The sequence below is a fragment of the Mauremys mutica genome, chromosome 2 (assembly GCF_020497125.1).
Source record: "Mauremys mutica isolate MM-2020 ecotype Southern chromosome 2, ASM2049712v1, whole genome shotgun sequence".
Taxonomy (NCBI): Eukaryota; Metazoa; Chordata; order Testudines; family Geoemydidae; genus Mauremys; species Mauremys mutica.
Genome location: NC_059073.1, coordinates 234,104,442 through 234,131,665, shown reverse-complemented (window position 1 = coordinate 234,131,665; position 27,224 = coordinate 234,104,442). Strand labels below are relative to the sequence as shown.

The 27,224-nt window shown below is 42.1% G+C and overlaps 1 protein-coding gene and 1 long non-coding RNA gene across 2 annotated transcripts in view; one reads left to right on the top strand and one right to left on the bottom strand.

Annotated features, from left to right (window-relative positions):
• The window catches only part of GPNMB (glycoprotein nmb), a 25,057-nt gene extending 5,755 nt beyond the window's left edge, over nt 1-19,302 (top strand). Inside the window, exons 2-12 of the mRNA XM_045003654.1 lie at nt 651-803; nt 1,911-2,054; nt 3,881-4,054; nt 6,001-6,159; nt 7,671-7,979; nt 9,307-9,366; nt 11,279-11,401; nt 11,967-12,069; nt 13,037-13,242; nt 15,472-15,565; nt 17,620-19,302. Of these exons, the coding sequence (XP_044859589.1) occupies nt 651-803; nt 1,911-2,054; nt 3,881-4,054; nt 6,001-6,159; nt 7,671-7,979; nt 9,307-9,366; nt 11,279-11,401; nt 11,967-12,069; nt 13,037-13,242; nt 15,472-15,565; nt 17,620-17,773 (1,679 nt within the window). The 3' untranslated portion in view covers nt 17,774-19,302. The remainder of the gene's footprint in view (nt 1-650; nt 804-1,910; nt 2,055-3,880; nt 4,055-6,000; nt 6,160-7,670; nt 7,980-9,306; nt 9,367-11,278; nt 11,402-11,966; nt 12,070-13,036; nt 13,243-15,471; nt 15,566-17,619) is intronic.
• Nucleotides 14,589-27,224, bottom strand: LOC123363015. The gene is made up of 4 exons (XR_006576679.1): nt 27,201-27,224; nt 21,604-21,694; nt 17,640-17,743; nt 14,589-15,573 (listed from the first exon to the last, which is right to left on the bottom strand). It is a non-coding gene; the product is annotated as an uncharacterized LOC123363015 (long non-coding RNA).

The window sequence follows — 27,224 nt, the reverse complement described above, 5'->3', positions numbered from 1 at the left end:
AATCAGCTGGCCTGCGGTGTTCAGGAGGCAGGGGAGGGAGGGGGAGCCTGTGCGTCATGTCCTCGCTCCTCCCACCCCCCCTTCTGTTGAATGCTTCAGGTACTTTAGGTACTAAACTATAAGTAAAGCCCCAATCCTGCAGTGCATTCCATGTAGGCAGATATCTATGTTCATGTGTGTTCCCATGGACTTTAATGGATGCAGGGGTCCACCTGTGTAGAACTCATTGCAAGATTGAGGCCTAATAGCTCACTATTACATTCCCTAATGTCTCTTAATAATCACCTGCTGACAGTTTACATGTAACTTTTTTGGTTTATAAGCTACTGAAAATATTGTTAAAAGTTCTGAGAAAGTATAAATGAGCAAGAGAAGGGCTGGAAAATGTTCATCAATGTGATCTTATCCCTCCAAGAACCCTTTTATATAACTGGAACATGTCCTAAAGTAAAGAAAGGATGAAATATGTATAGCCTAAATTCAGAGGAATTTCCATTGTCAATAAACTGAAAGACATAAGCTTTGTTTATCATGATAAAGTTCCAAGCATGTCCATTGATTAAGAGTTTTGCATTCAGTGCAAGAATTTAGTATTGTGAAATGGAGCAGTGGAAACATTCATACTTTATGTTGCTCATATTTCTATCTAGAGTTTCGAGATGTGATGAGCCATGGAAGATCTTCTTCTCATGTCAGGTCCCATAAGAAGCTACATGGCTGGTCTCCTGATCAAAATCAGTGGAATGAAAAGCTTTATCCTTTCTGGGAAAAAGGAGATCCTAGATGGAAGGACTGCTGGAGAGGTAGGTCTAGATATGCAATCCTAAAGCTCTGGGAAATGTAGCCAGAAATTCTATACGATAGAATAGAAAGGTATAGATAGTGTGTTTTGTACTGTACATATCCCAAAATTGCTCTACACAGTAATGCGCTAGATACTAGTACTTAATACATTGTCTGATGAAGCGGCCATGGCCACCATTACAAAATCTACTCAGTAATAATTCACAGCCTCAGATATTGAAATCTGGTTTATTGAAAAGGAACGTTAGCCAGGCCACTGGGAAAATCCCCTGTTCTCTGTGAAAAGCACCAGTAGGTTGGGATCTTCAACTTCCACCCCAAAGACACATCACTGGATCAGTTTAACACTTTCTATGAAGAACCAGCACATTGTATGGCACTGTTTTATCACCACTGGTTATGAGCCCAGGACTAAAGGCTACACCTTCCGATAAAGACAAAAGAGCTGTACTCTGGAATACGCTACCTCTTTTGTGTACAAATGTGATTCTAGTTTATAGTAGGGGAATATCTAGAGAACAGTTGACTTCAACTGACTGCAGTGTAGCGACACTGATTTACCTTGGCTTAGAATCTGTCCCAATAAATCTAATTTATTAGTATAGTTTTGGATTTTGAAAAGTACCTTAGTGACTTAGGATCACAAATTCGACTGAAAGTACATGAGACTTGTGCCCCAAAGTTATATAGCACTTTTAAAAAAAAAATCATACTAATAATTTCCAATTGGTCTTCTCCAAACTATTTAAGTAACAAGTTTATCATTTTTGTTGTTCTGGTTAGATATTGAGAGCATGCAGTAGCTCAGATGGTTCAATGAGGGGCAAAAGAGCGTCTTCAGGAAGGTCACTACAACGGCGCATAGTATGTAAGAAGTGATAGAGACACTTAGGGTCATCTCCTCAGCAAGTATAAATAGGTGTAGCTCTTTTCGCAGCCAACAGAATGATACCAGTTTATGCAGTTGGGGGTCTGGCTCTTACAGTCTTTGTAATAAGTTTAACATGATTGATTTTAAACTTTTTTGTTTACATTGTATACAAATAAATGTAATAGCTACTCAAAAAGACTGGTGTATAAATGAAATCTCATCTTAATCTCTTCAGGAGGAAAGGTGGTGGCCAGATTGACCTCTGACAGCCCAGCTCTAGTAGGATCAAATGTGACCTTTACTGTGACCCTACAGTTTCCCAGGTGCCAGAAAGAAGATAATGACAGCAACATAATATATGACAAGAACTGCAGGAATGGTAGGTAACAACAATACCCTTATATTGTGAACAAGTCTGGCAACGGTACTGGTGCATTTGTGGTCTACAAAAGTGTCATGAACACTTGGAACCATCAGCATTCTGCTTCCAGGCTGCTGTTCTATCCCTGTTAAATTGAGAACTACAATAATGTCTGACTTGTGTCACACAAAAGGTCCTTGTTCAGAACATGACTGTCTTATTTTTACCCATCTGCACCCACTACATATAATGGCCAAGAACTTTAAATGGATTTTTTTCCATTACAAAATGTTTTAATCTGGCTCCCAGAAAAAACTGTTGCTGCTCAGCTCAGCTGCAAGTTTGCCCAGTCACTGGACTGAATACTGGCATGTTATATCAGTAATATGGGTTTTTCTAACCAGATTTGTAAAACTGAGAATCTTCAATAAGGAGTTTAGGGTTCACTAAATAACATCTTTATATGGCTATCTCCCAAGGAAGAGCAGATCTTACATTACTGATATTTCAAAAATAAAAAACAAGCAGGGGAAAATATCTTTTTAAAATAAAAAACATTTTTGGCCTTCTTTATACCTCTTAAACTAGGAAAAACGGTCAAAACCCCAATGTTTTTATTTGCTGCAGCATGGCAGAAATAAACCTTTGCTCCAACATCCAGATAGATTAAATAACACTTTCTACCAATCAATTTCAAGAGATGTCAATCACTACTTGAATAGCATAGCTTCTACTTACTTCACAGTCTAATGACTGAAATGCTTGTATCGGTCCTATGCTTACTAATTTTGTGCTTTTCCAATGAAGAAACATATACTTTTCTGATTCTAGTGGTGCTTGCAGTTTACATGGCACTTATTTAAAAATGACACAACTGGCTCTTCTGACAAAGGAAAGAAAGAAAAATAAAGAGCAAGCCAAATTTTACTGAGTTTCGCAGCTGCAGCTCCCATTGGGCCAGAATGCACATGCAACCCCCCTGACCTCAATGACACAGCATTGTCCTAAGGGGATGGCAGTAGAATTTGGACCAACAGCTTCAATTGGCATCTGCTCTGTGAGCCAACAGAATTCTTGAAAACAACTACATTTTTTCTTTGGAATAAAAACATACCAAGCAGAAAATACCTAGGATTATAATTAGAAAGAGCAGAGGAACTGTGATGTAGTGAACGTTAGTCTGAAAATGCCCTCTCCTCCTGCTCCATATTTAAAAACGGCCGAAAAGCAATACTGTGGTTTAAATGTAATAAATGTTCTGCTTTGGTGGTGTAAGTTCTCTGGGCATGATCATATTCACTGAAGTTAATAGGTATTTTTCATTGACTTCAGTGCAGTCAGGACTAAGCGCCATGTCTTCGGCCTTGTTCCTCATGATGCACCATAGGCATGTGGCTCCCACATCTTTACACAATCCAGTCCTTGTTATTTGCTTATGTACAATAGTCCAGACAGTTTCATGAGCACCTAACTGAGGCACAACATGAGCTTTCACTTAATCTGTCTTAATAGTGTGCTGGGAAAAAGGGGTCTTGTGGTTAAAGCACTGGACTGGAACGCAGGATATCTGCAGTCTGTGTCCGGCTTTAGCACAGACTTCCTGTGTGAACTTGGGCAAGTCATTAAGCATGTGGTGCCGTAGTGACTACTATGAAATTGAAATAACAATACCGCCATTCCTTGCCTCACTGAGTCATTGTAAAGATAAGTTAATGGACGTGTCTGAGGATCTTTGTTGCCATGAATGAGCCCCATATAAATAAAGAAGGGGAAACATTCCGCTTTTATATAAAAACACTTATAAATTTACCACTTAATAATCTGTGATCTATTTCTGCACCTAGATTCCTCAGGCTTTCCTGACCAGTATGTCTACAACTGGACTACGTGGATTGATGACTGTGGCTGGGAAAACTGCACAAGCAACAATACCCATAATGTGTTCCCAGATGGGAGACCTTTCCCTCATCATCCTGGCTGGAGAAGGAGGAACTTTGTCTATTTGTTTCATACAGTTGGTGAGTCCAGTAAAATGTATCTTGGTTTTGTGTCCTAACTTGTTTCCCTAATACTGTGCATTACAATCCCCAAAGAGGAATTCAACAGTTGTTGAGTGAGAGAATACTAAACACATTCCGAGCTGCTCAGCGAGAATAGCAGCTGCTCTGTTAATTCCTCTGAGGTTTGGAAGTCATATACTACCATGACATGTTCTGTGAGACTACAAATGCACAGAGCTACCACTGTTGAAAAGAACTCCTTTCTCAATCACAATTTGGATAGAACATTTAGAGGAAATCTTCAGGGCAAAGGGGGAAGCCAGATGATTTAGTGATTAGCACCACCAAGTAGCAGTCTGAGGTTCAGGAGTGATCTTGGGCCTGTAGGTCCTCAGACTGACTTCTTCACCTCTAGAAAGAAGGTGCAATGTGCATTTTGCTTCAGCACTCCTAAGCTGGCTGAATATAGTTCTGTTCCTCTCCTGGTTGTGACTTCCAGCAACAGATTGTGTAATAATTGGCCTATCCCTGCTTTTAGGGTTACTATACGTCTATATTTTTAAATATCTAAAAACGTCCAAGAAAATACGGATGTATGGTAACCATAAGTCCAAAGTCCCAGGGCTGGCGGCGCTTCCTGGGGCAGCTCCTGGCGCCTGCCCGCCAGCAGGAGCCTGTACTGTGGATGGCCCCTAGGCACAGAGGCGGAGGGGGTCTCTGTGTGCTGCACTGGCTCCCTCCTTCCCAATCAGACCTGCGAGGGTGGGGCTTGCAGGTGCCGGAAGTGGGCAGAGAGCCCTCCGACCCCCCTCGACCCTAGGAGCCAGAGAGACCTGCCGTTTGCTTCCCGGGAGGCCCCAGGTAAACACCGCCGGGACTCCCCACCTCACCCCCCAGCAGGTCCCTCTGGCTCTTAGGGTCGGGTCAGGGGCAGAGGGCTCTTTGCGCGCTGCCGGCGCCTGCAAGCCCTGCTGCGCGGCTCCAGCAGCTCCCATTGGTGCTTTTCCCGGCCAGTGGGAGCCAGAGCTCCCGCTTGTGGTGGGCAGGCACAGTACGTGGAGACCCCTTGGCGGCCCCTGATCCTAGATGCCAGAGGGACCTGCGGCAGGAGGGGTGAGTAGGCGAGCAGGGTGGGGTGAAAAGGCGAGCGGTGAGCTGCGGAGGTTGAGTAGCTGAGGGGTGAGGAGGTGAGGGGTGAGGAGGTGGGGGTGGGTGAAAAGGCCAGCAACGGGCAGCAGGGGTTGAAGAGGCGAGCGGCGAGGGAGCCAGCGGCAGGTAGGTGGGCGGGCGGGGGTGAGGAGGCAAGAAGCAGAGCGCCAGTGGCAGGCGGGGGTTCTCGGGGCAGGCATGGGCGTTTCTGGCAGGGGAGTGAGGAGGTGAATGGCAGATGGGAGGAGGCGAGCTGTGGGTGGGGGACTGAAGAGGGACGCAGCAAGCCAGCGGCAGGCTAGGGGTGAGGAGGAGTGTGGTGGCGGGGCCAAGCAGGGAAGGGGTGGGACCTGGGGCAGAGTGGGGGCTGAGCGTGGGAGGAGCGGGGGTGGACTGTGAGCAGGGCCGACACCCCCCGTGGAGTGTCCTCTTTTTTGGTGCTGTTGACTACACTGTAAATCTTGGCTCCTGACTTTGACTGGCAAAAATATTTTAGGTATTAATCAAATTTAGTTGCATTGGGGAGATGAAAGTGCCTTGGCAAATGCCTTTTCTTGGATCGGTGGGAGCAGGCACATCTTTCTAATGCCTTTGGCTGCTTTGCTGCAACTCAGGGAAAAAAAAACTAATGGCAGGGAACATAACAATGACATGAAGTGTGTTTGAAAAGTACATTTCACACAAATGAAGGATGAGCATAAAATATACACTTTTGATTTAGCCAATCCAAAATTTCACAGAAATGCTGCTTCTCTTTATAAAACTTTTTCTATCTCTTCACAAGAGGAAAATATGAGTTCATGTCCTGTTCACAGGCCAGTACTACCAAAAAACGGGAGGCTCTTCAGCAATTGTTTCCATCAACACAACAAATATCACCCTTGGCAAACAGATGATGGTGGTCTCTGTTTACAGAAGAGGTCATCGAACATATGTTCCAGTTGCAACAGCAAGTGGCATCTATGTTGTGACAGGTGAGTGTGCTGGATTAAACCACAACTAAATACTTGGCAGTGTTTGTAGAGGAGATTTTACATAAATGCAACTAAAGTGCTATCTGGGAGAGTAGGGAGGGATGTAAGGAGGGATTGGAACAAGTGATGCTTTTAACCTTCATGTGAAATCTCTAATGGGCTACCCTGAACAGTATGGAATAAGTCCTTTTAGCAGACTTGTTAAGAGTTAGTTGAAAAATGGGTCCTTAACTATAGATATTAACACTGCAAATATATAAGTAGGGATAGAAATTAATTATGCTAATAATATTTATCCAGAACTCTATAGAGAATACTTTTTTTTATCTATCTACAACCTATGATACTCCAGAGTCTTACCTCATGCTATCCTGCAATTTGACTTGTCCCAAATACAATTTAAGATCACTTTCTACTTATTGTTCTTTGTCTGAAATGTTTGAATAAGCAACAGAAATCTGTGGTGTACATAAACTAACTTACCTTTCATACGGAATGAGAATCTAAGCTTAAATTTATGGACATAATGCAAATTGCCCTTTATTCTGTCTTCATCCCACATGCATCCCTAGTATGAATAGTCCAAAGAAAGGAAATTGGAGGGACTTCCTGACCCTTTCTCTGGATAAAATTCATCACCCTTCTCTGGATGAGGCTGGCTAAAGTATCCCAGGGATTATTTCTATCCTTTTATTCTGGCTGTCTCTTAAATTTAAGTAACCCACCAACATCAACCCAAATGCACACACTGCAACAGTTCAGTCAAGGGATCCTTTTTGAACCACTGGAACAGACAAACCAATCCTCGCACATTGAGTATAAGACTTGCTCCCTATACCTCATTCTCAGGCTCTTATTATCTGTGATCTAGACAATCTCAGATAAAATAATGGCGAAGGAGAAGTATCTTGTTCACGAAGGGCCACACTCTGACACTCTTGTTCATGCTGAGTAGCAACTTTCGCCACAAGTGGTCCCATTGAAGCCCATGGGAGTTTTGTCATTGACTTCAGTGGTCGCAGGATGAGGTCCTATAATGTCCCCCAACCCAAATTCACTAACTCTCCTTAATGAATTGAGTTTCAAGGGTTTTTCCTCCTCTTTTGTGCTGATGGGGGGGGGGGAATACGTAGGAAATTACAATAGGACCTTTAGAAATACAATTGATGTAATAAAGATACTACTGAAAAGCAAATGTTTTGATTTCTAAATGCATCAGATTGCACCAAATGGCAGGTATAGAACAATATTAATGGAACAGGGAACCTCCAGATGACTAAATATAGGGTCTTCAGTCGATGCACATGACTCTCTACCTGGTTGCAGGGTTTTACTGTAATCTATTGAAAAGTGAGTTAAAGAAGAAACTTGTATTAAAGAAATTAAGCCTGGCAGTTAACACGATGCAGGCTTGTGCCTTACACTGTGACCTTTGCAGTCTGAGGGCTGTGAAACAGTCTGTTATTTGCATCCATTCACACCTGCTTCACTTTCTTTCATTTTTCCTGCAGACCAGATTCCTTTATATGTGAACCTGTCCCAGAAGAATGACCGCAATGCCTCAGACTCCGTCTTCATTAAGGATTCTCCTATCACATTTGATGTCAAGATCCATGATCCCAGTCACTACCTTAATAATTCTGCTATCTCCTACAAGTGGGATTATGGAGATGGCAGTGGTTCATTTATATCTAACAGCCCTATTTCAACTCACACTTACACGCTGCAGGGAAACTTCAGCCTGAATTTGACCGTCCAAGCTATTATACCTGTACCTTGTGGGCCTGCAACACCTACCCCACCACTTCCTACCTCGCCAGGTAAGAGTCTGTCAACCAATAGGAGTATTAGGAAATAAACGAATAATAATCATTAATAGACCAACATTTTGGTTTTTAAAAATTACATACCTTTAAAAGCTTTATTGTCATCAAAGTTGGAGCTACACAGTTTTTGTAAACATAATATATTTACACTTACTTAAGAGTCTGAATCAATAACAGGATAAATATGTAGTCGAAAGTTACAGATATAAAAGGATTCTAATTTATGCTAAAACCAATTTACAATACCCTGACAGTGTAAAGGAGCCTTCAAGGGGGAGTAAATTACACGTGCACTCACTTTATGGCCCCTCAACATTGCCAGAGCCGGGCATGGGTACATGGGGGAAGTTATTCCAGAATAAGGTAGGGTGTGAATTTAAAGAGCAATGCCTGTTCCGGAATAGCTATTGTGGAATAGCTTATTCTGTAATAGATATTCCAGACAACCTCCTAGCATGGACAAGCCTTTATAATAGTGTAAATGAGAATCAAGCCTGTAAGATTTTTGTTTTGTAAGAAATTGTCACCTTCATTCAGTTATTGATTTATAATCTCATAGAAGTTTTATATTTGCAAAGTTTTGAAGCTCCAACTTTGATAATTATAAAGCTACCACCATTACAGTGTAAAGTTGAGTGGGTCAGTATGTTTCAAATTTTATTTGTATGTCTCCAAAATTTTGACTCTCAATCAAAAAATGGGGAAAAAGTCAATAACATTTTTCACAATTTCCTCCTTATATTTCAATCCAGTGTAAATTAATAGATAAATATCTAGTTTAAGAAAAAAACTGAATCTGTAATTTGTTGTTATTGATTTGGGAATCTTAAACAAGCATTTTCATCTCCCCATACTTTGCAGGTCTACCTTCCCTTGCTTAGAGACAAATGACTGCACTTGAAACACTACAGTGGGACACCTGCAGCACTGCAGCTGCGCCTCTGTAGCACTTCAGTGTAGACACTACCCACGCCGACGGGAGGAGTTCTCCCATCGACGTAGGTAATCCACCTCCCCGAGAGGCAGGAGCTAGGTTGACACAAGAATTCTTCTGTCGAAATAGCGCTGTCTACAAGGGGACTTAGGTTGACTTAACTATGCCACTAAGGAGTGTGATTTTTCCACGTAGTTTAGCCAACCTAATTTTCTCCCACAGACCAGGGCTAAGATGTGGGTGTGTTTAGTGGGAGGCTACCAAATGTGTGTGATTCAGACAAACTAATCCAGCACTGCGCCAGAGTGACCTTTTACACTAAATAGAAGGTAATTATACTGCTGTTGTATTTTTGGCTGTGCTAATTATCACAATGGTCTTTTACAGGGGCAACAACTCAAAACGCAACCAGTACTGCAAACAAAACTGAGTCAACCACTCCTGCTAGTAAGTTTATATCTCCTCCTGTGTAGACTGTTAGAAACATTTTCTAGTAAATGATTTTCTATGATTCTTACAGCTTGATTCACAATGTCAGGGGCTCATTTGCTCATACTAACCTCAGGCAGTTTCCTCACAGCACTAACTTGAGGAAAAGATTGCAACCCTCTTGCCTTGTCTGCATGCTCAGCTTGTTCCCCGCTCTTTCTGACAGCCTCCCCTCAGGACACAGAGCACAGTCCTCCCTTCCCAAGTAGGACACCAGTGGCAAACTCTCAACATCAAGTCACAACATCCAATCCCAGTCACCTTAAATAAAAGTTCGGTTGGCACAGAATAGGAGCTAGTGTGGTGGGGAGAGTAAAAACAAAGTATAGAGCAAATGGTGCAGGAGCTCTGGTCTGGCTGAGTGGCACTCAACTCAGGACCAGCGAGGGAAGGGGGCAAAGGTATCTTCATGCCATTTTTGTGGCTCCTTAATCCTGGGAATGGCCCTCAGTGCCCCTTCGACTAGCCTCCCCCAGTTGCCCTGGGCCTCAAGATGCTGTACTGTTTGCCAAATGCAGAGCAGATGACTTTCCAGTCATGCCCTTCCCACCACCCCAGTTTAGCGCCTCTATGCTGACTCTATAACACTTACAGGGAATCCCCCTATATAAAGGGAATCTCTAGGAGGCTTTTTAATGCAGCTTTATGGTCCCTTTTAATCATCAGAGCAGTGAAAAGGGGTGATAGCAGTGATTCTGGCTTAGCTATTGGTTTGTTTGGATTAGAACAAAAATAAAAAAATGCTTATTGAAAGCACACTAGTTAGGTTAATTTAGTATTCATTAGCTGGGCTAATCACTATGCTGAGTGGAGCTCTAAACTTAGTTTACCCATACGGTTGAAGAAGATTAAAACCTGACAAAGCAGCACATTGTCAGATCTAACTACCTATGTCTGTTCCTGCAAGTTTGTGTGTGTTGTCCCAGAAAGATATCTGACCCCTTTCTTCTGGATACAATCATTAGCTGGTTGATTGTTTTCAACATCTCTTGGAAGAGAATGATTCATTACCATGCAAATGGAGATAGCCCCACTTTCTGGCTAACTGATATCAATTACCCCTTAAATACTCATGTAATAACTTATGGCTCAGTCCAACACCCCTGAAGTCAATGGGAGCCTTTCAGTTGATTTTGATGGGTGCTGGACCAGGCTTTTGATGAACACAACTGTTTTTTAACTCAATCTAATGGATGTAATTCATCATACATACAAATATCCAAACAGTGTAAACAATATGAGCATGAAATGACACATCTCACAAAGTACAATGTAAAACCTATACTGTACACAACAAGAGACAGACCAAGACAATGGAAGGCCTTTATATACTGTGTCACAATATATCTGGAGACTGGAATGCGTCTGATAACATATAGTGAAAGTACCTGCAGGTGGGTGGAACAGACATGAATAACAGTAGTAGAGGTAAAAAAAAAAAAGAAGGGGAAAAAAAGAGAGAAGAGTGGCAAACTCATTCTGTGCAGAATGCTGGATTCCATTTTTAATCACCTGTGAGCTGGATCATAAATTCCTTTCCCCCCACTTCTGCTACTTCTGCAGCTCCGACTGGCCTAGGGATCTGAAATCCAAATTACTCCTCTTGCATGGCTCTGCAGAACACTGGGGCAAGCAGGTTTTCTTTAAGTTTTGCACAAGATCTCGTTGAGATAAACTGCATCACTTATTTACTCACTGTGCGTTTAGCAGAAGGGCAAAAACCTAATTTTTAAATCATTTGGCTTCCCTTCATTGGTGGTATGAAAGAAATTAGTCCACTTAGACTTTGTCTCCATAACATAGATTGTGCAAAATATTTTCTAAGCAGTGTAACTAGCAATATGTTTCTTTCCCCCGCTCAATCCAACAGTCACTACTATACCACCCTATAATCTGGACTCTCCCACCAGTGCTGGTGTAATGGAAGACACTCCTGATGGAGGCTGCCATATTTACAGATATGGACATTATAAAACAACTATCTCCATTGTAGGTAAGTGCCTAAATCAATAAGAGAATAGGAAAATTGGTTGATATGGTACTGAACATATATGGGCTGCCTTGTTTGTTCAGTTTACCTGCTATCGTGTAAACACCACAAGAAGGAACTATAAGAACCTATTCTGCAGGCTTGGGTCTGGTTTCATAATTTAACATACAGTTGGCTGACTGGCATTGTTTGCTTTTTTACAACCTGGTTTATCCAGTTGCTAAGCTCAAAAGATATGGACAGTAAAGGATTTGAGTGAGTTTCTCACTAATTAGAGTGGAGGGCAACAATTCAGTATGGAGTGAGAGATTATGTGCATAGTAACATCTTAAAATTTCCAAGATTTTTTGAGGGGAATTTTGGGGTGAGATGGAGTATAGTAAAGAGACTAGACCTGAGCTGCCCATTAACAAACCACTTATCTTATTGAGTTGTTAAATGTGTAGTCTTCAGATCCAGTGAGGATAAATCAAACACAGACCATCTATGATTCTAAGTGGACTGTTTTTGCTGTATCATGTGGTTGCCTGAGTAACCTAACAGGTTGATAGGCTCTTTCCTCCCTTAGAGGGAATCCTTCAGGTAAACATTATTCAGATGACAAGTGTCCAGATGACAGTGACTCAAGGTGAAAACTCCCTGGTTGACTTTGTTGTTACCTGCCAAGGGAGGTAAGTGTATTCATTAATTTCCCTCTTTAAAAAATTAGGTACTTGGATGTTACTAGAATGCTACCCACATTCATATGCAGTTGCATGAACAGTAGTTAGAAATACAGTAATTACCATCTGTTGACTGAAATTAAGATAATAGAAGTCTCATTTGTGAGCTATAGCAAGAGAATTTGTTGCCAAGTTCTTTGGCTTCAGACCAAAATGACATGCCTAAGCAAAACTAATAGAACTAGTTGGTGGGCAGAAGCAATTCCCTGTTTTCCAGGCAAAGATGGAGGACTTCAGCACTCACACTAAAAAGGGAAGTGGCTTGCTCAAACTGGGAGGAAGCCATCTTTCTAGCCATAGGTTTTTTGACATTTGGAATAAAAATGAGCATCAAAGGAATTCATTGGATGCAAAGAGCATTGCATTAATATTCCTAGCCACTGGAAAGTGTGTGGATCTGAGAGAACTGAGAGGTACAGATGAGTCTTGGCAACGTAACTGGGAAATAACCACTTTGAAAGTAATCCTAAAACTGCCACATGTAGTAGTACATCTAAAACTCTCCAAAGGGTTTACATTGTATGCCTGGTGAACTGAACCAAAATTAATAGATTTCATCAACTAACTAGGGGCCAGGTGATACTGTGCTTTGAGAAATGAGTGTAATTGCTGGTAACATTATCTTAACTGAGTCTAAATGATGCCAGACATAGTTGTGAAATTATGTATGCTTGCAGGAGTGAAGTGGGGAAAATGCAAAGTCCTCTGTAGTCAGAAAACAATGAGTGTTATGCCAAGCAGCTAATTTAATCGAAGAATAAGGCTACTGGGCCAGTTTTATATCGGGCTAACATCACTGATTCCAAAGAGTTGCACCAGCATAAAACAGGTCCAGCTGAGGAGAATCAGGACCAATGAATCTATGAATTGGATTAGTAGTAGTATACGTTCATTTTCTCTCTCATGCTTCCCCCAGTCTTCCTACAGATGCCTGTACGATAGTCTCTGACCCCACATGCCAGGTGTCACAGAATGTGGTATGTGACCCCGTTGAAGTTACTGATCAATGCTTACTGACCATCAGAAGAGCCTTCAATGAGCCTGGAACCTACTGTGTAAACATTACATTGGGTGATGATGCAAGCCAAGCCCTCACAAGTGCCCTTATATCTGTAAATGGAGGTGAGTCCAAATGGAACAGATGTTGAGGATCTGTGAATAGCGTCTCTTAATGGCCATTTCACAGGGGTGTGTGTGTGTTATTAATTATTTGCATTATGACACTGCTGAGAGGCCTCAACTGAGATTGGGCTCCATAATGTGAGAAACTATACAAACATATAGTAAGAGATAGTCCCTGCCCCCAGAGAGTTTCTAATCTAAATAGAAAAGAGAGACAAAGGGTGTGAGGCGAAAACAAAGGCACAGACAGGGAAAGTGACTTACCTAAGGTTACCCAGCAGGTTAGTGGTAAAACCAGGATTAGAACTCAGGGCCGTCTATCAATCTAAGGTATTCATATGCCCCACAATCTTTATTGTATTTCTCCTCACAACAGCCCTGTAAGGCAGGGAAGTGCCATTATCCCCATTTTACAGATGGGGAACTGAGACACAGAGAGGTTGAGAACTTACCCAAGCTGACATAGGGAAATCTGGGGTGGAGATGGAAAGTGCAGCCTGGTCTCCAAGTCCTAGGTTAGTGTTTTGGCCACTAGACTCCACTGCTTCCCCATTGACTTCAGTATTGCTGGGCTAATTTACATAATCTGAGGAAGTGGCCTTTGGTGTTCATTCACAACACTGTTTTCAGCAGATCTTATTTAGTTTGGTCGGGATCTGGTGAGTCCGTAACAGCTGGGGGCACTCTGGGCCAGATTTTCAAAGGTATTTAGGTGCCTAAAGATGCAGATAGGCACCTACTGGGACTTTCACAAGCACCTAGGAGCCTAACTCCCATTGATTTCAATAGGAGGGGCGTAGGTGCTTTTGAAAATCTCACTGGCTGCCTATCTGCATCTTTAGGTGCCTAAATGCCTTTGAAAATCTGGCCCTCAGTGCTTTGCAGGATTGTTCCCTCCCTAAATTGGTGTGGTGTACAGCATGACTGTTTAACAAAAGTCCAGTTTATGTGTATTTAAACTACTGTTAGATAGGATGTAGTTCCACAATGTATACGTGCCCCTTGGATGTATAATGCTTTCCAAATCACGTAAGGGTACATGCGATTCACACAGGAATGTACATCCCTGGCTGCTGTCTTCACAAGGACGACGGTGTAAACTAGCGTTACTGTCGGGCTTATCCAAACATTTATAATAACACACTGCAAGATGGTACGGCTTACATAGATTATGTCAATGGTTAACACTAATTTAAGACCTTGATTTGAATATATTTACACAGTAATTATAGATTAATAAATTAGGTCCAAATCAATGTGTATCTCTAGTTTAATCTGCTTTATAAACACAGTTGTGAACGCGATAAGCAAGAGCATGACTGAGCATCAGTAAACTCACCACATAGATTGAAGAGCAGCCTCTGGACTGGAGAATTAAGATGCTTAATACAAATCATAAAAGTAAACAATAATTAACAGTATTTATTTATTCAATTTCTCCTGTGGCCAGATCTGGTGGGGTTAGGACTGGATCCAAGCGCAGTGGTCTCTGAATTTAAGGCCATTCTCAGAGGTGGACTGGAAATTTGGTGGCACAGCGACAGAGGAAATCACAGGCTGGGTCAAGAGTTAATTTCCCAAGCTGTCAGTATTACAAAGGCAGAACACTCAACCCCTAGGAGAGGCATCACATCATCACCAACAATCATCCCATCTACGGACACTCAGTCCTCTCAGGAGGATGTTCTGTCCAATCCTGGGCCAGAGAGGGGAATCACTAGAACGCATGTCTAGGGCAAATGAAAAGATACCAGAGAAAGTCCATTCTTTCTCCTCCCTCAAACTCCACTCCTCAATGACATGCTAATTCTTATTCTCTGGGTTATAAAACGATTAAGTACTTTGCACTTTTAATTTAAACAGTCCCTTTGTAGCATAACAACTGGGCAAGTAGCAAAGTAACTCCAAATCTTGTGGGATGCCAACTAGCCCTGCAGTTCCTTTGCACATTGTAAAGGTATTTGCATGTTACAGTCAGCAAACAATATATTTCACATGGAAACATACAAGGCACTCTTAGTATTCACCTTTAGTATAACTCAGTTGGCATCAAAGATTAATTGGACCCTACAGTCTGTGAATGCCCCTGAGCCCTATTGTTTAGCGTAAAGGGAGTGTGAAATATACTGAACCTTAGAGTCATGTGGCAGAAAGAATGGTATTGCTGGAAAATTGTACCTCACTGTATAGAACATGAGGCTAATATTTAAACCAAATTTGTTATTCAAGCTCCAGGGTCATCTTCGAGGACAGTGGAAGGTGTCTTGATTGCCTCAGGTTTCTTGGTGGCGTTTGTCATCATTGTGTCTCTCCTTCTTTACAAGTAAGTTGCTGGTTCCAACAGTTAAGAAATAGACCAGGATGACAAAAATGATTCCATGAATATTCAGATGGATAAAAAACTGAATTTGCTTTGGCTATGTTTGCATCCTTTCTGGGTTTGCTTTCCACAAATATTTCAACAAACTAGCTTACTGGCCGGAATGCTCATAAAACCAGCAAATTGTGGGTGAATAGTAAAGAATATCATGGAAAACAAATTTTGAATTCATCAGCACAAGTAGTCATACTGGAAACATGAGTCTATAAATTTTACTCATCCAATCAGAGAGAGGAAATAATACCAGGTGACTTATGCGTCCAATCAAAAATAGCCAACACGTCTTAAGTTTCAGATTTAGAATACTCATAACAAAATGTGTATGAATGATCTGCAGACTATGAATATTCATCAAAACTGTTAATCAAATAACTTTAACGAATAAATACATTTGAGAAAATAGTAAGGAGCTTGCAGACAATTCACAAACAGATACATTTATATTGCAGTATCAGGCCTTCAGGATCCCACTGTGCTAGGCATTGTACAAACATATAGTGAATGACATTCCCTGTCCCAGAGAGCTTACAGTAAAAAAAAAAAAAAAAAAAGTCAAATTCATCATATAAATTATTTGCATAGCTCTAGCTAAGAGTATTCCCACTCTTTCTAATTACTAAGTACCCTTGTTCTTCAGGCTTACGTTTTATTACCATCTGCATGCATTTACCCTGGCCTTTATCACAGTGTTCACTATTCATTCTCATTTAGTGTGAGAGCAGAATCCTGCTATGACTAGGTTTAACTATGGTTGTTACTAGCAAGTTTCTAATACAGTTTCTTTGAGCTTGTATGAACAGGGATTTTTTTGTCTGTTAACTGTATTAGAAGCAGATTATAAAACTATACCAGGAGCAGCAAAAGCACCTAAAAGTGGTGGTGGCGGGGGGGGCCCACAGGAGCCCAATCTGTGCCCTCCCAGGCCCTCCCCCATGGCCCTGCCTCTGCCTCTTCCCCTGAAACCCTGCCCTCGCACTGCCCCTTCCCCCAATGCCCTGCCCTCGCACTGCCCCTTCTCCCTGAGGCCCCACCGCGGCCCTTCCCCCGAGGCCCTGCCCCTGCACTGCCTCTTCTCCTACGGCCCCACTCCAGTGCCACCTTTTCCCCCCATGACCCCACCCACGCTCACTCTTTCCCCCCTCCCCCATCGCCTGCCTTTGTGGTCTTTTAAATGTGCGGGGGGCCATGGCCCCTTGGGGCTCCCTCTTCCAGCACCCCTGGACTATACTTATAGTAAGGGAATAGCTGAGAGCACAGATTGGCTATAATACTCACAGTGGTGAGGGAAATCATGCTAGAACCTTGTCAGAACAAAACATGTTTACACAAAATAATAATAATAAATAATAATAATAATAATTGGAGATATACCTATCTCCTAGAACTGGAAGGGACCTTGAAAGGTCATCGAGTCCAGCCCCCTGCCTTCACTAGCAGGACCAAGTACTGATTTTTGCCCCAGATCCCTAAGTGGCCCCCTCAAAGTCACAGCTAGTTTTGCTTTCATGGTGAGCAGGGCCCTGAAAAGAGGTCAAGTGTTTGCCCCCAAAACAGGGGTGCTGGAACAAGGGGTGCGGTAGCATCCCCTGGCTTGAAGTTATTTCCATCATATACGGGGTTTACCATTTTGTTCAATGACTTTCAGCACCTCCACTATAAAAACTGTCCCAATGCCACTGCCCCAGAATGCAGTGTGGTAAGGCTGGGTGTACAGCAACTTCTCTTTCCCAGTAAAACACAGAACTGTGTGCATAACAACTCAAAATCCTCTCTGGACCTCTATTATTTTCCTGAATAACCTCTCTAGACCTGGCAGCTCTCACATGATCATTCAGAATTAGTCACAACAGCCTCCTGTGATGGTTTCCAGTTGCGGGGGAGGATGGAGGAGGATATGGTATCAATATTTGGCTCTCTCACATATTCACAGTGCCATGTTAAATATGCACCACCACTGGAATCCATTTCAGTAACTAACTTTACAATGTTCCTTGCAGGAGATACAAAGAGTACAAACCTATTGAAAGAAGTGCAGAACAAGCGGTGAACAGGGAGGGACTGAGTGTTTACTTCAACAATGTCAAGGCTGTTCTCTTCCCTGGGAACAATGAGAGAGATCCTCTGCTGAAAAGCAAACCAGGAATTGTTTAAATCTTTAGCGTAACCTCTGATATTAGAATGTATATATGGGGTTTATGGCTGAACTGTACTTCAGTGGATGACTACTTATTATGAAAACAAAGGATTAAGGTAACCTCCAAATATGGGTCGGTACATTTTGTAGCTCAATTTATTTAGAAATGGAAAATGGCTTCTTTTAAAAAATGGAACTGTTGTGATTACTCACTGTTCTTGCTTATGATCTGGGTCACAAAATATTGAATAATAAACCACTCTAGACTGGGCATGATTATGCAATTCACCTAGGTTAATTTGTAGCTTGGGAGAAGAGGCTAGATACTTTTTATCTCCTCAGTATTTAGATCTTAAATAACAATTGCACAGTCCCAGTGTCCTAGTTTACTCCCCCTCTGCATACATCCCACAGTCTGGGCTTTGTGAGGTTGAAAGACATGGAGAATAGCCATAATGGCCAACCCTCAGTCACTTTATAAAACTAGATCACGGACATCAGGTGAACAAAGAAACCTAATCTACTTGGCTCCTCCTAAACCAACTACTAAAAGTTCCATTTAAAATTCTTACTGTAGTTGTTGCTGCTACCTCTTGTAGCTGTTGTTTCTACTGGTTTTGTGCCATCTGAACTGACTGCCATCCGCAACAGTATGTCCTACCTGTGTCAGAAGGAGCTGCTGTATTCCAGAGGGTGGACAAAGATGAGGCCCAGCAGAGTGGTGGTAACAGGAAAAAGATTCTATATCATTCACCTATTAGTAAAGAGAACTAAGAGGGGCTTTTTTCCCCCTCCTTCTCTTCAATTTAATCTTGCTCTCTGTAAACAGCCACTAATTTCTCCTTGATCCTCCTGTCCCTCTGTTTTTTTACTATTCCCTCCAAATAAATGAAAACCTCAAGCTGGGTAGGGCAATATTCTCCAGTTTCTGCTTGTCCACTAAGCGGCTGAGAAACTGTCAATATCCAGAAGGGTGATGTGCCTTTGCTTGCTTAATGCAGCTGCTGTGCTGTGTTAACTTTCAGCTACAAATCTCACTTTGATATCTTTCTCAAGTGATCTAGTAAAACCCTGTCTTTCAGCCACTCACTCTTGTAATTCCATATCATGGAGTTTAGCCCTGGATGCAATTGTCTACTTATCGCTTAGAAATAAAAACACCCTTCTGAAGACTGGATCACAGGGGGATATCAGAAGAGGAGAGTGTCTTGTCTATGGAGAAAAGGGTTGTTGAGAAGATTCAATCCTTGCTGGGTGAGAAGACAGACAGAAATGCTCTAAATTCAAGGATCTGTATAATAACCTGATACCTAATATAACAGTTTAATGCAGAACAAAACTAACTTTTAGTTTGGGAGTGAGTGGATAATTTCACTTACCCATTTCTAAACACCAGTCACTGAAGACCTATTCATTGCCAACCCAACTGTGAACAATTTTGGAGTCTCCTTTATTCCTTCTAATCTGGAACATCCCTAATACATCTTTCCTCTCTCAGGGTACGTCTTCACTACCCGCCGTATCGGCGGGTAGCAATCCATTTCTCGGGGATCGATATATCGCGTCTCATCTAGACACGATATATCGATCCCCGAACGCACTCCTGTCGACTCCGTAACTCCACCAACCCGAACGGCGGTAGCGGAGTCGACATGGGGAGCCGCGGACATCGATCCCGCACCGTGAGGACGGTAGGTAAATCGATATAAGATACTTCGACTTCAGCTACGTTATTCACGTAGCTGAAGTTGCGTATCTTATATCGATTTTCCCCCGTAGTGTAGACCTGCCCAGAGTCTCTGAAGAGTGACATAAACATAACCATATTTTGCTGTTTTCCTGGCAGCTGTTGCCTAATGCCCTAAAATAAGCCTTACCCTCCACCATACACACTTGTTAATAATTTGAGAATATCAATAATTGTACAAACACTTATGGGGTTAGCGCTTTACTTAAAAACCTTTCAGGACGTAGTATTTTTTAGTTCTTCTCTGGCTACTGTGCAAATATTAGTTTAAAAAAAAAACTGTTGGTCACTGTCTTTCCCTCCTTATACATTAAATGACTTATATTATGGGCTTGATGCAGAAATTACTGGGTGAGGTTTTATGGCCTCTGTTATGCTGAAGTCAGATTAAATGATCATAATGGTCCCTTCTGATGACCACAAATCTAGGAATCTTGCAAACAAAGTTGAATTTAAACACACACACACACACACACACACACAGAGTCTTGGATAAGTCCACTGTAACATTTTCTTTTTGACATATGCACTACAGTCTAGCTTCCCATCATAGGTATTTGCGACATCAATCAACTTGGTATCTAAGCACTAATTTAATTACAACTCATCATCAATGGAAGAACAGTTCCATCTCTTAATCCAAACTAGAAGCTTTTTCAAAGTCTGGGAGTAGTTTAGTTAAACCAGTTGTGTCAAATTGGAACAACTGGAGCACTATGACTCTCATAGCTATGTGTGTGGAGTCAGATCCTAACACCTGATAAAAGCTGGTTTAACTGGGGATTGCCTTGGTGTAGGGGAATCCCTACATGGTGTAGACCTGATGGAGCCCACCAGACCTGGCACAGGGATTATGTCGGGGCATAGTCAGAACTCTACCATACTCAGTGATTCTTGGCTGAGGCAGTGCCCCATTGGGTATCACTGCAGCCAGGCATAAGATTAAGCAGCCTTTAGGCAGCTCCAAGTTACTCCAGAGTCCAAGGAAGCTAAAGGTGACCTTTGCCCATTCTTAACCCCTCAGCTGAACTGAGTGGAGCTCTGACGCAGCTAAGAATCTGGCCCATGAATTTTAAGGACCCAATACTTCAAACATTCTAATGGGTGTAGAAAGTGTTGACAGGACAGGGCCCTTAGTTTGCATTTTTCTAGTACAAAATTGAGGAATATTGTTTGGTAGTGCAGATGGGAGCTAAAATTACTAGTGGCACAGAACAGGGAGTACTGGTTCAGTGGCATGTTGATGGCACGACTTTCAGAAGTTCAGCAACTGCAACTTTTAGCCTTACAAAGAGAGTTAGTGAAATACATTGTGTATATACATGATCCTGCTTTTCAGGTTGAAAGAGGATAATAAAGATTATGGTTTTAAATAAAAGTGATTACGGATTTAGTGACAGGAAAGAGGACAGTTGTAATTTTTATGCATTTCCCTAACTTGCATCAGGAGAAAGTTTTTAATAAAAACCTAGTATGAGTTCACTTCGATTGCAATTGTATCACTTTTGAATCAAAGCTGATGTGGGCTATTGGTGACCTAGGTTCTAAGCAGACAGCATGTTACTTCTCAGCGAATCCTATGTGCTCTACAGGAACTCAGAGGCATCATCAGCTCTTATACAATAGGCAGCTTTCCGCCATGCTTAGAAAAGTAATATATTTTATACTTTAACCTGCGTATATGGAACAGCTCAGAGAATCTTCCTTTACATCTCATGTTAGGGGATTAAAGTTGACGTCTTTTTATTTTCTATCTTCTCTGCTGTAACGTCCAGTAAATACATATTTGTTTTTATCTAATGGGATCTGATGCTGTATTGGACAATAAACTATCTGGAGATTTCAAACAGGATGTTACTTTTGTCTGGTAAGGAGATGTAGTCAAATGAGCGACCTAGTCAAATGAGTCACCTACTTACTGGGCACCAGGACAGTCGCTACTCCTAAGAGATGACCCAAAGGGACCTGCAGTTACACTGTAAATATAAAGTGAATCAAAAGTAACAGGTGCCATCCCATTGCTTGTTTGGTGGTGGGAATCTAAGCCTCCTGCTGCACTTTTTCCGTTCAACCCTTCACTAGAACGAAGATGCTAGCAACCTTAGGAGTGAGGCGAGCTTTCTCAGCAACTGGCCCATGACCGTGGCACCCACTTCCAGAAGAGATCCAGAATAATCACGGAATTCAGCACCTTTAAATGAAACAGCATGTGATGAAGACTAAAACACACAAATGCTAGGAGATGTACAGTTCTAATGCAAGCCTTAGGCGAGCCACCATTAGCAAATATCTCTACCTCAAAAGGAGAGGGGATTCAAACATGAATAAATCTCTTATTTGGAAACAAGATCATTTCAAACATGCCAGCAAGAATGAGTTGTATGATGTGTTGCTGAGCAAGCTGGCTTTGAGTTACAGGAGTGCATTATTATTAACAAGCTTTTTAGAAAACAGAAGCACATATTTTTCATAGCAGCATAACTAAAAAAAATGCCTCATCAGATTTAATATTTTTCATACAAAAGTCACATGTAGGCTGTGGCTAAGCATAAGAAAATTCACTCCTTTCAGGCATTTCCTCAGACAGTTATAATGGAGTGAAAATTAGGGGTTAGAACAGATTTGCTCATCCATCCTTCCACTATGGGAGTGCTGTGACTCCAGCCTATGCTGTAATGTTAATCTTCCATTACCATGGAACTGGTATTCCCTAATATTCTATGCTAATGTATGCACATGAACTGTCAGATAAAGACTCTCAAGCCGCAACAGGGAATAACTTGATGAGTGAACTTAGAAGCGTCCTCTAACCTTTAACTTCTTGGAGGAGGGGGGAATTGGATGCTGGCAGGTGGCGGGCAGAACAAAAGCAGATGTTTCTAGCTCATGCTTGAGTCTGCAGCAGCTTCAAGATACGTTTGAACCAAACAATTTCTTTAGCACAGACACACAATGAGGTGTCAATACTTCAAGCTGCTAGCTTTGGGTTGGGAGTGGGGGAGGAGTTTCCTTCAAAAGAAGAGGTGGCGTGGAATTATTTCCAGACTCATGACATCTTTTGTCTCAGAGTTTGTTTCTTCTAAGTATCTTTTCACTCACTTCAGTCCAGTGACACATGCTGCCTTATGAACAAGTCTCATAACTGTAGGACTAATTTTCTTTCTCTCCTCTATAATTGGTGGCATTTGAGCCTATTCTGTTTCAGTAAATATGTGAGGGGGGCACTCAGCATTAGCTGGACTCTGCTATACTTTCTGTTGTCATAAACTGCTGACATTTGTTTTTTTTAACATTTGATTTCAGCCTGCCTTAGCAAGACTATTCTATATTATGCTAAGCATAATAATTAGCATTGCCTGTGCATTATATGACTATAAATTATTCATTTTTGTAGGCACCTATTATTCATAAAGTGCATAAACACATTCACATTATGCACAAAGAAATAACAAAAACTGTTTTTGTACCAACGGTGGCTTCCTACATGAGGCTGGATTGTTTGAAAGAGGGGTACAAAAAGTTTGAGTACATGATTATAGTTTGCACAAGACTTTTCTTTCCTTTGTTTTAGTATTCCAATCCCTGATCCTTTCCTTTTTCCAGCGAAAACACATTAATACAATTTTTTCAGTCCAAAATAATTTCCAGAGCCTGGTATATTTGGTACTGTGTACTTTAACATCACAATATATTACTAAATCAGTATTATAATGCAGCTAAAGTGGCTATTCCAAAGTAGGCTGGAGGAAGCAGTGAAGATAGATGCTTTGGCCTGATTTTCTCAGCAGGGTGGTATTGAGCTTTGTCTACACAGGAGATTTGCCCTGATCCAGCCTACTCTGGTCACTTACAGGTTTGAATTAGTGTAAGTGTTGAATTCTCTGTAACTTGAAGTCTTTAAATTATTATTTGAGGGCTTCAGTAACTCAGCCAGAGGGTATGGGTCTATTACAGGAATGGATGGGTGAGGTTCTGTGGCCTGCAACATGCAGGTCAGACTAAATTATCATGATGGTCTCATCTGACCTTAAAGTCTATGAGTAACCAACCACCACATGTAAATGTTTGCTTTTTAGTTTTATACTGTGCAGCCTAATTGCCTTGTAGTCTGATCCTATTATTATTATTTATTTAGTGCCATAGTTATGCATAGCACATGTTACATGTACAGTATCCTCACAGAAATCACAAGCTAAACTGGGTTAGGCCAAGCCATGAATTAGTCTGCAGATCAGAGTGTATGTTGCAACAGCTGGGTGGTCTCCATTATTTAATCTGGCCCCAAGATTTGCAATCAGGCTACATACACCATGGTGATCAGTGTTGATCATGAAAGAGTCCAAGAGACACTTCAGAAGAGTAAGGCTGTTAATTCTGATGTGTTGGTCAAAGTGCAACTCTGATCATTTCGTTCTGTCTATGTAAATTTACCCTATTAGTTCTCTTGGAAAATGTATTCTTTTTCTTCCTAACCTACACCATAGTGTAGTGTTGCTGTGTACTTTTAAATAGTTTTTGTGTTTCACCTCAGAGTTAGTTGCATTTCAGTGGTGGATGAAATGATACTTGCATAGAGTTTATATATCAATTTGCAAAGAGCTCTAGTTTCCTTCAAGAGCATCATTATTTTCAAAATGTATAGCAATGAAAGCAAAAGAGAAGAAAAACTGAGTTCTCAAACAATTATATTGTTTTTCTTTAAAGTGACAGCTTTACCTGATCCCACAAACCCTTACATGTTTAGTCGTCACGCAAGTATTTCCATTAATGTTGAGAAGACTTACTTGCATGAGTAAGGATGACATATATGAACAAGAATTACAAGACTGGGCCTTCCAACATTAAGCAAAATTCAACATTTTATTAACTATCATAGAATCAAAAACTATTAGGGTTGGAAGAAACCTCAGGAGGTCATCTAGTCCAACCCCCTGCTCAAAGCAGGACCAACACCAACTAAATCATCCCAGCCAGGGCTTTGTCAAGGCGGGGCTTAAAAACCTCTAAGGATGGCAATTCCACCACCTGCCTAGGTAACCCATTCCATTGCTTCACCACCTCCTAATAAAATAGTGTTTCCTAATATCCAACCCAGACCTCCCCCACTGCAACTTGAGACCATTGCGTCTTGTTCTGTTATGCACTATTATGCAACCCTTTCCACTACCATTGATGCTTTACTCCTAGTTCATAGAAAGCTCATAGTAATTTGTTTACCTATTTGAATAGATCAGAGTTTGCCAAAGAGCAGGTGTTATCAAAATATTATTGCTGGCTGAAATTTTCAAAGGCTTTAAGTTGAAATGGGGCCTTTTAATTAAAATTAAAAATTTAAAGAAAAATTAGGGCTTTTTGAGATTTTTTGTTGTTGTTTGCAAATAATTTTTTGCAGTATTTTCAATTTAAAAAAACTTGAGAAACGTTTACCAAATAATTAAAAAAAACACCAGACAACGGTTCCACTTAGAACACTACTAAATAGAAACAACTTTGACATACATTTTTCAATTTTTTTGACCAGCTCCACAAAATATGTACCATGGGATGTTCCACATAGGAGCACCCACCCATTTCAAATCACACAAGGTGAGCAATAGTGCTAAACTATCTATATGCTCTGGCTGTTTTTCAGGAACAAAGTGTAAACATTGCGGACAACAGATCCTTTACATAAATCTGTTTGGCAAGTGTTTTTTGCTTCCTTTCTTTAAAAAAAAAGGTAATAATTGGAGATATGCCAATCTCCTAGAACTGGAAGGGACCTTGAAAGGTCATTGAGTCCAGCCCCCTGCCTTCACTAGCAGGACCAATTTTTGCCCCAGATCCCTAAGTGGCCTCCTCAAGGATTGAAATCACAACCCTGGGTTTAGCAAGCCAATGCTCAAACCACTGAGCTATCCCTCCTCCCTTACTAGCCACAAAAATGATTTTAGTTTAAAAAAATGGGGAACAAATGACTAGATTCTACAGTCCCTCCCCCTCCATCTCTTCATCTTGCAGCACTCCTGGGAAACGGAGTTTATCACAGGTTAAAGGTAATATTTCTGATAAAATACTGGGAACATGTCACTGATTGTCAGTTCACGTTTTCCTTTCTATCCCCATCCTGAAGGGAAACTGACTAGCGTGGTTTCTTCTGCAGCTGTTAGTGTGGCTGGTCCTGCACAGCCCAAGAACAATGAGAAGGAGAGAGATGCTAACAGCAGGGGACTGAGTCAGAGGGCAAAGATGGGAACGGTGTATGTGGGCAGCAGCAACGGCACAGGTGGGGAAGGGAGTTTATTACCAACCCAAGTGTTCAAAAATTATGAGTTGGTTGTCTCCCTTCCTCCTCCCCCCCGCAAAAGCCTGAAGTTGGTTTATAAAGCCTGAGATATTTTTTAAAAAGAGTAAAGCTGGAGGTCGGGGGCATGTAGTTTCTCTCTGCTGTTTATTTTTTCAAACCATTTGGGGGCACTTGGGTGTAGTGATTAATGTGTCATGAAAGAGGGGCTGGGGCTCAAGTGATTAGGTGCTGGGGCAAACAATTTTTTTACTTTCATAACTGATGTGGCAAGCCCAGAGGTGCCAGGGCTATGACATGCCAAGCTTAAAGATGCCAGGATTCAGCCCTGGCACAAATTAAACACTGCTGCAACCCTCAGGGCTATGAATGTACTTTTATTGCTCAGCAAGCTGCATGGCTCATACAATAACATGACTCCAGGAGCTGGGGCAGTCAGGAAAACACCCCTGGTTGTGAGACTCGCCCTACACCTGGTGGCGCTGGCACTATTCCTCAGCATCCTCCTGCCACTACCAGGGAGGCACACATGGCACCCCTGCAAAGGGCCCCACAATGCCCCAGGGGTCGGCAGCAGGCTCCCGCCTGGCCTAGGCACCGATAGCCCCTGGGGCCCTTAACTGCGGTGCCCCTGGTGCCCGGAGCCATAAGCAATGGGCTGGGGGAGGGGTGCTAACGTTACCATCTGGACAGTAATTGACTGGCCTGGACAGGTTTTTTTTTTAATGGCTTTTGCCAGTTGCCAGAAAAATAATTTAGTCCATCCGGGGTTTTTTTTTAACATGGGTCTAAAGCAGGGGTAGGCAATCTATGGCATGTGTGCCGGCACACGGGCTAATTTTCAGTGGCATTCACACTGCCCGGGGCCTGGTCACCGGTCTGGGTAGATCTGCATTTTAATTTAATTTTAAATGAAGCTTTTTAAACATTTTAAAAACCTTATTTACTTTCCATACAACACTAGTTTAGTTAGATATTATACACTAGAGAAAGAGCCCTTCCAAAATCGTTAAAATGTATGACTGGCACCCGAAACCTTAAATCAGAGTGACCAGAGGAAGACTCGGCACCCCACTGCTGACAGGCTGCCGACCCCTGCTCTAAAGATTTGCATCATGATCACACCAGGCTGGAGAGCGAACGTCCAAACGCTCCGTGTCCAGCTGCGACGTTCCCGCCTGTTCGGAACACGCCGCGGCAAGCACTGGGCGCGCGCGCTCGCCACACGCTAGACGTGGCTGCTGAAGGGGGGGGGGGGGGGCGGCGTTGCCTGGGGCGGGGCGGGGCAGGTCAAAGGCGGTAACCCGAGGCGGTGCCCGAGCCCCTGGGGCCGCCCCAATGGGGACAGAGACCTCAGAGCAGCGAGCTCCCACTGAGGGCGGGACCATCCCATCTCCCCCCGCCCAGCGCCAACCTGTCACTGCGCCTGCGCCATTCC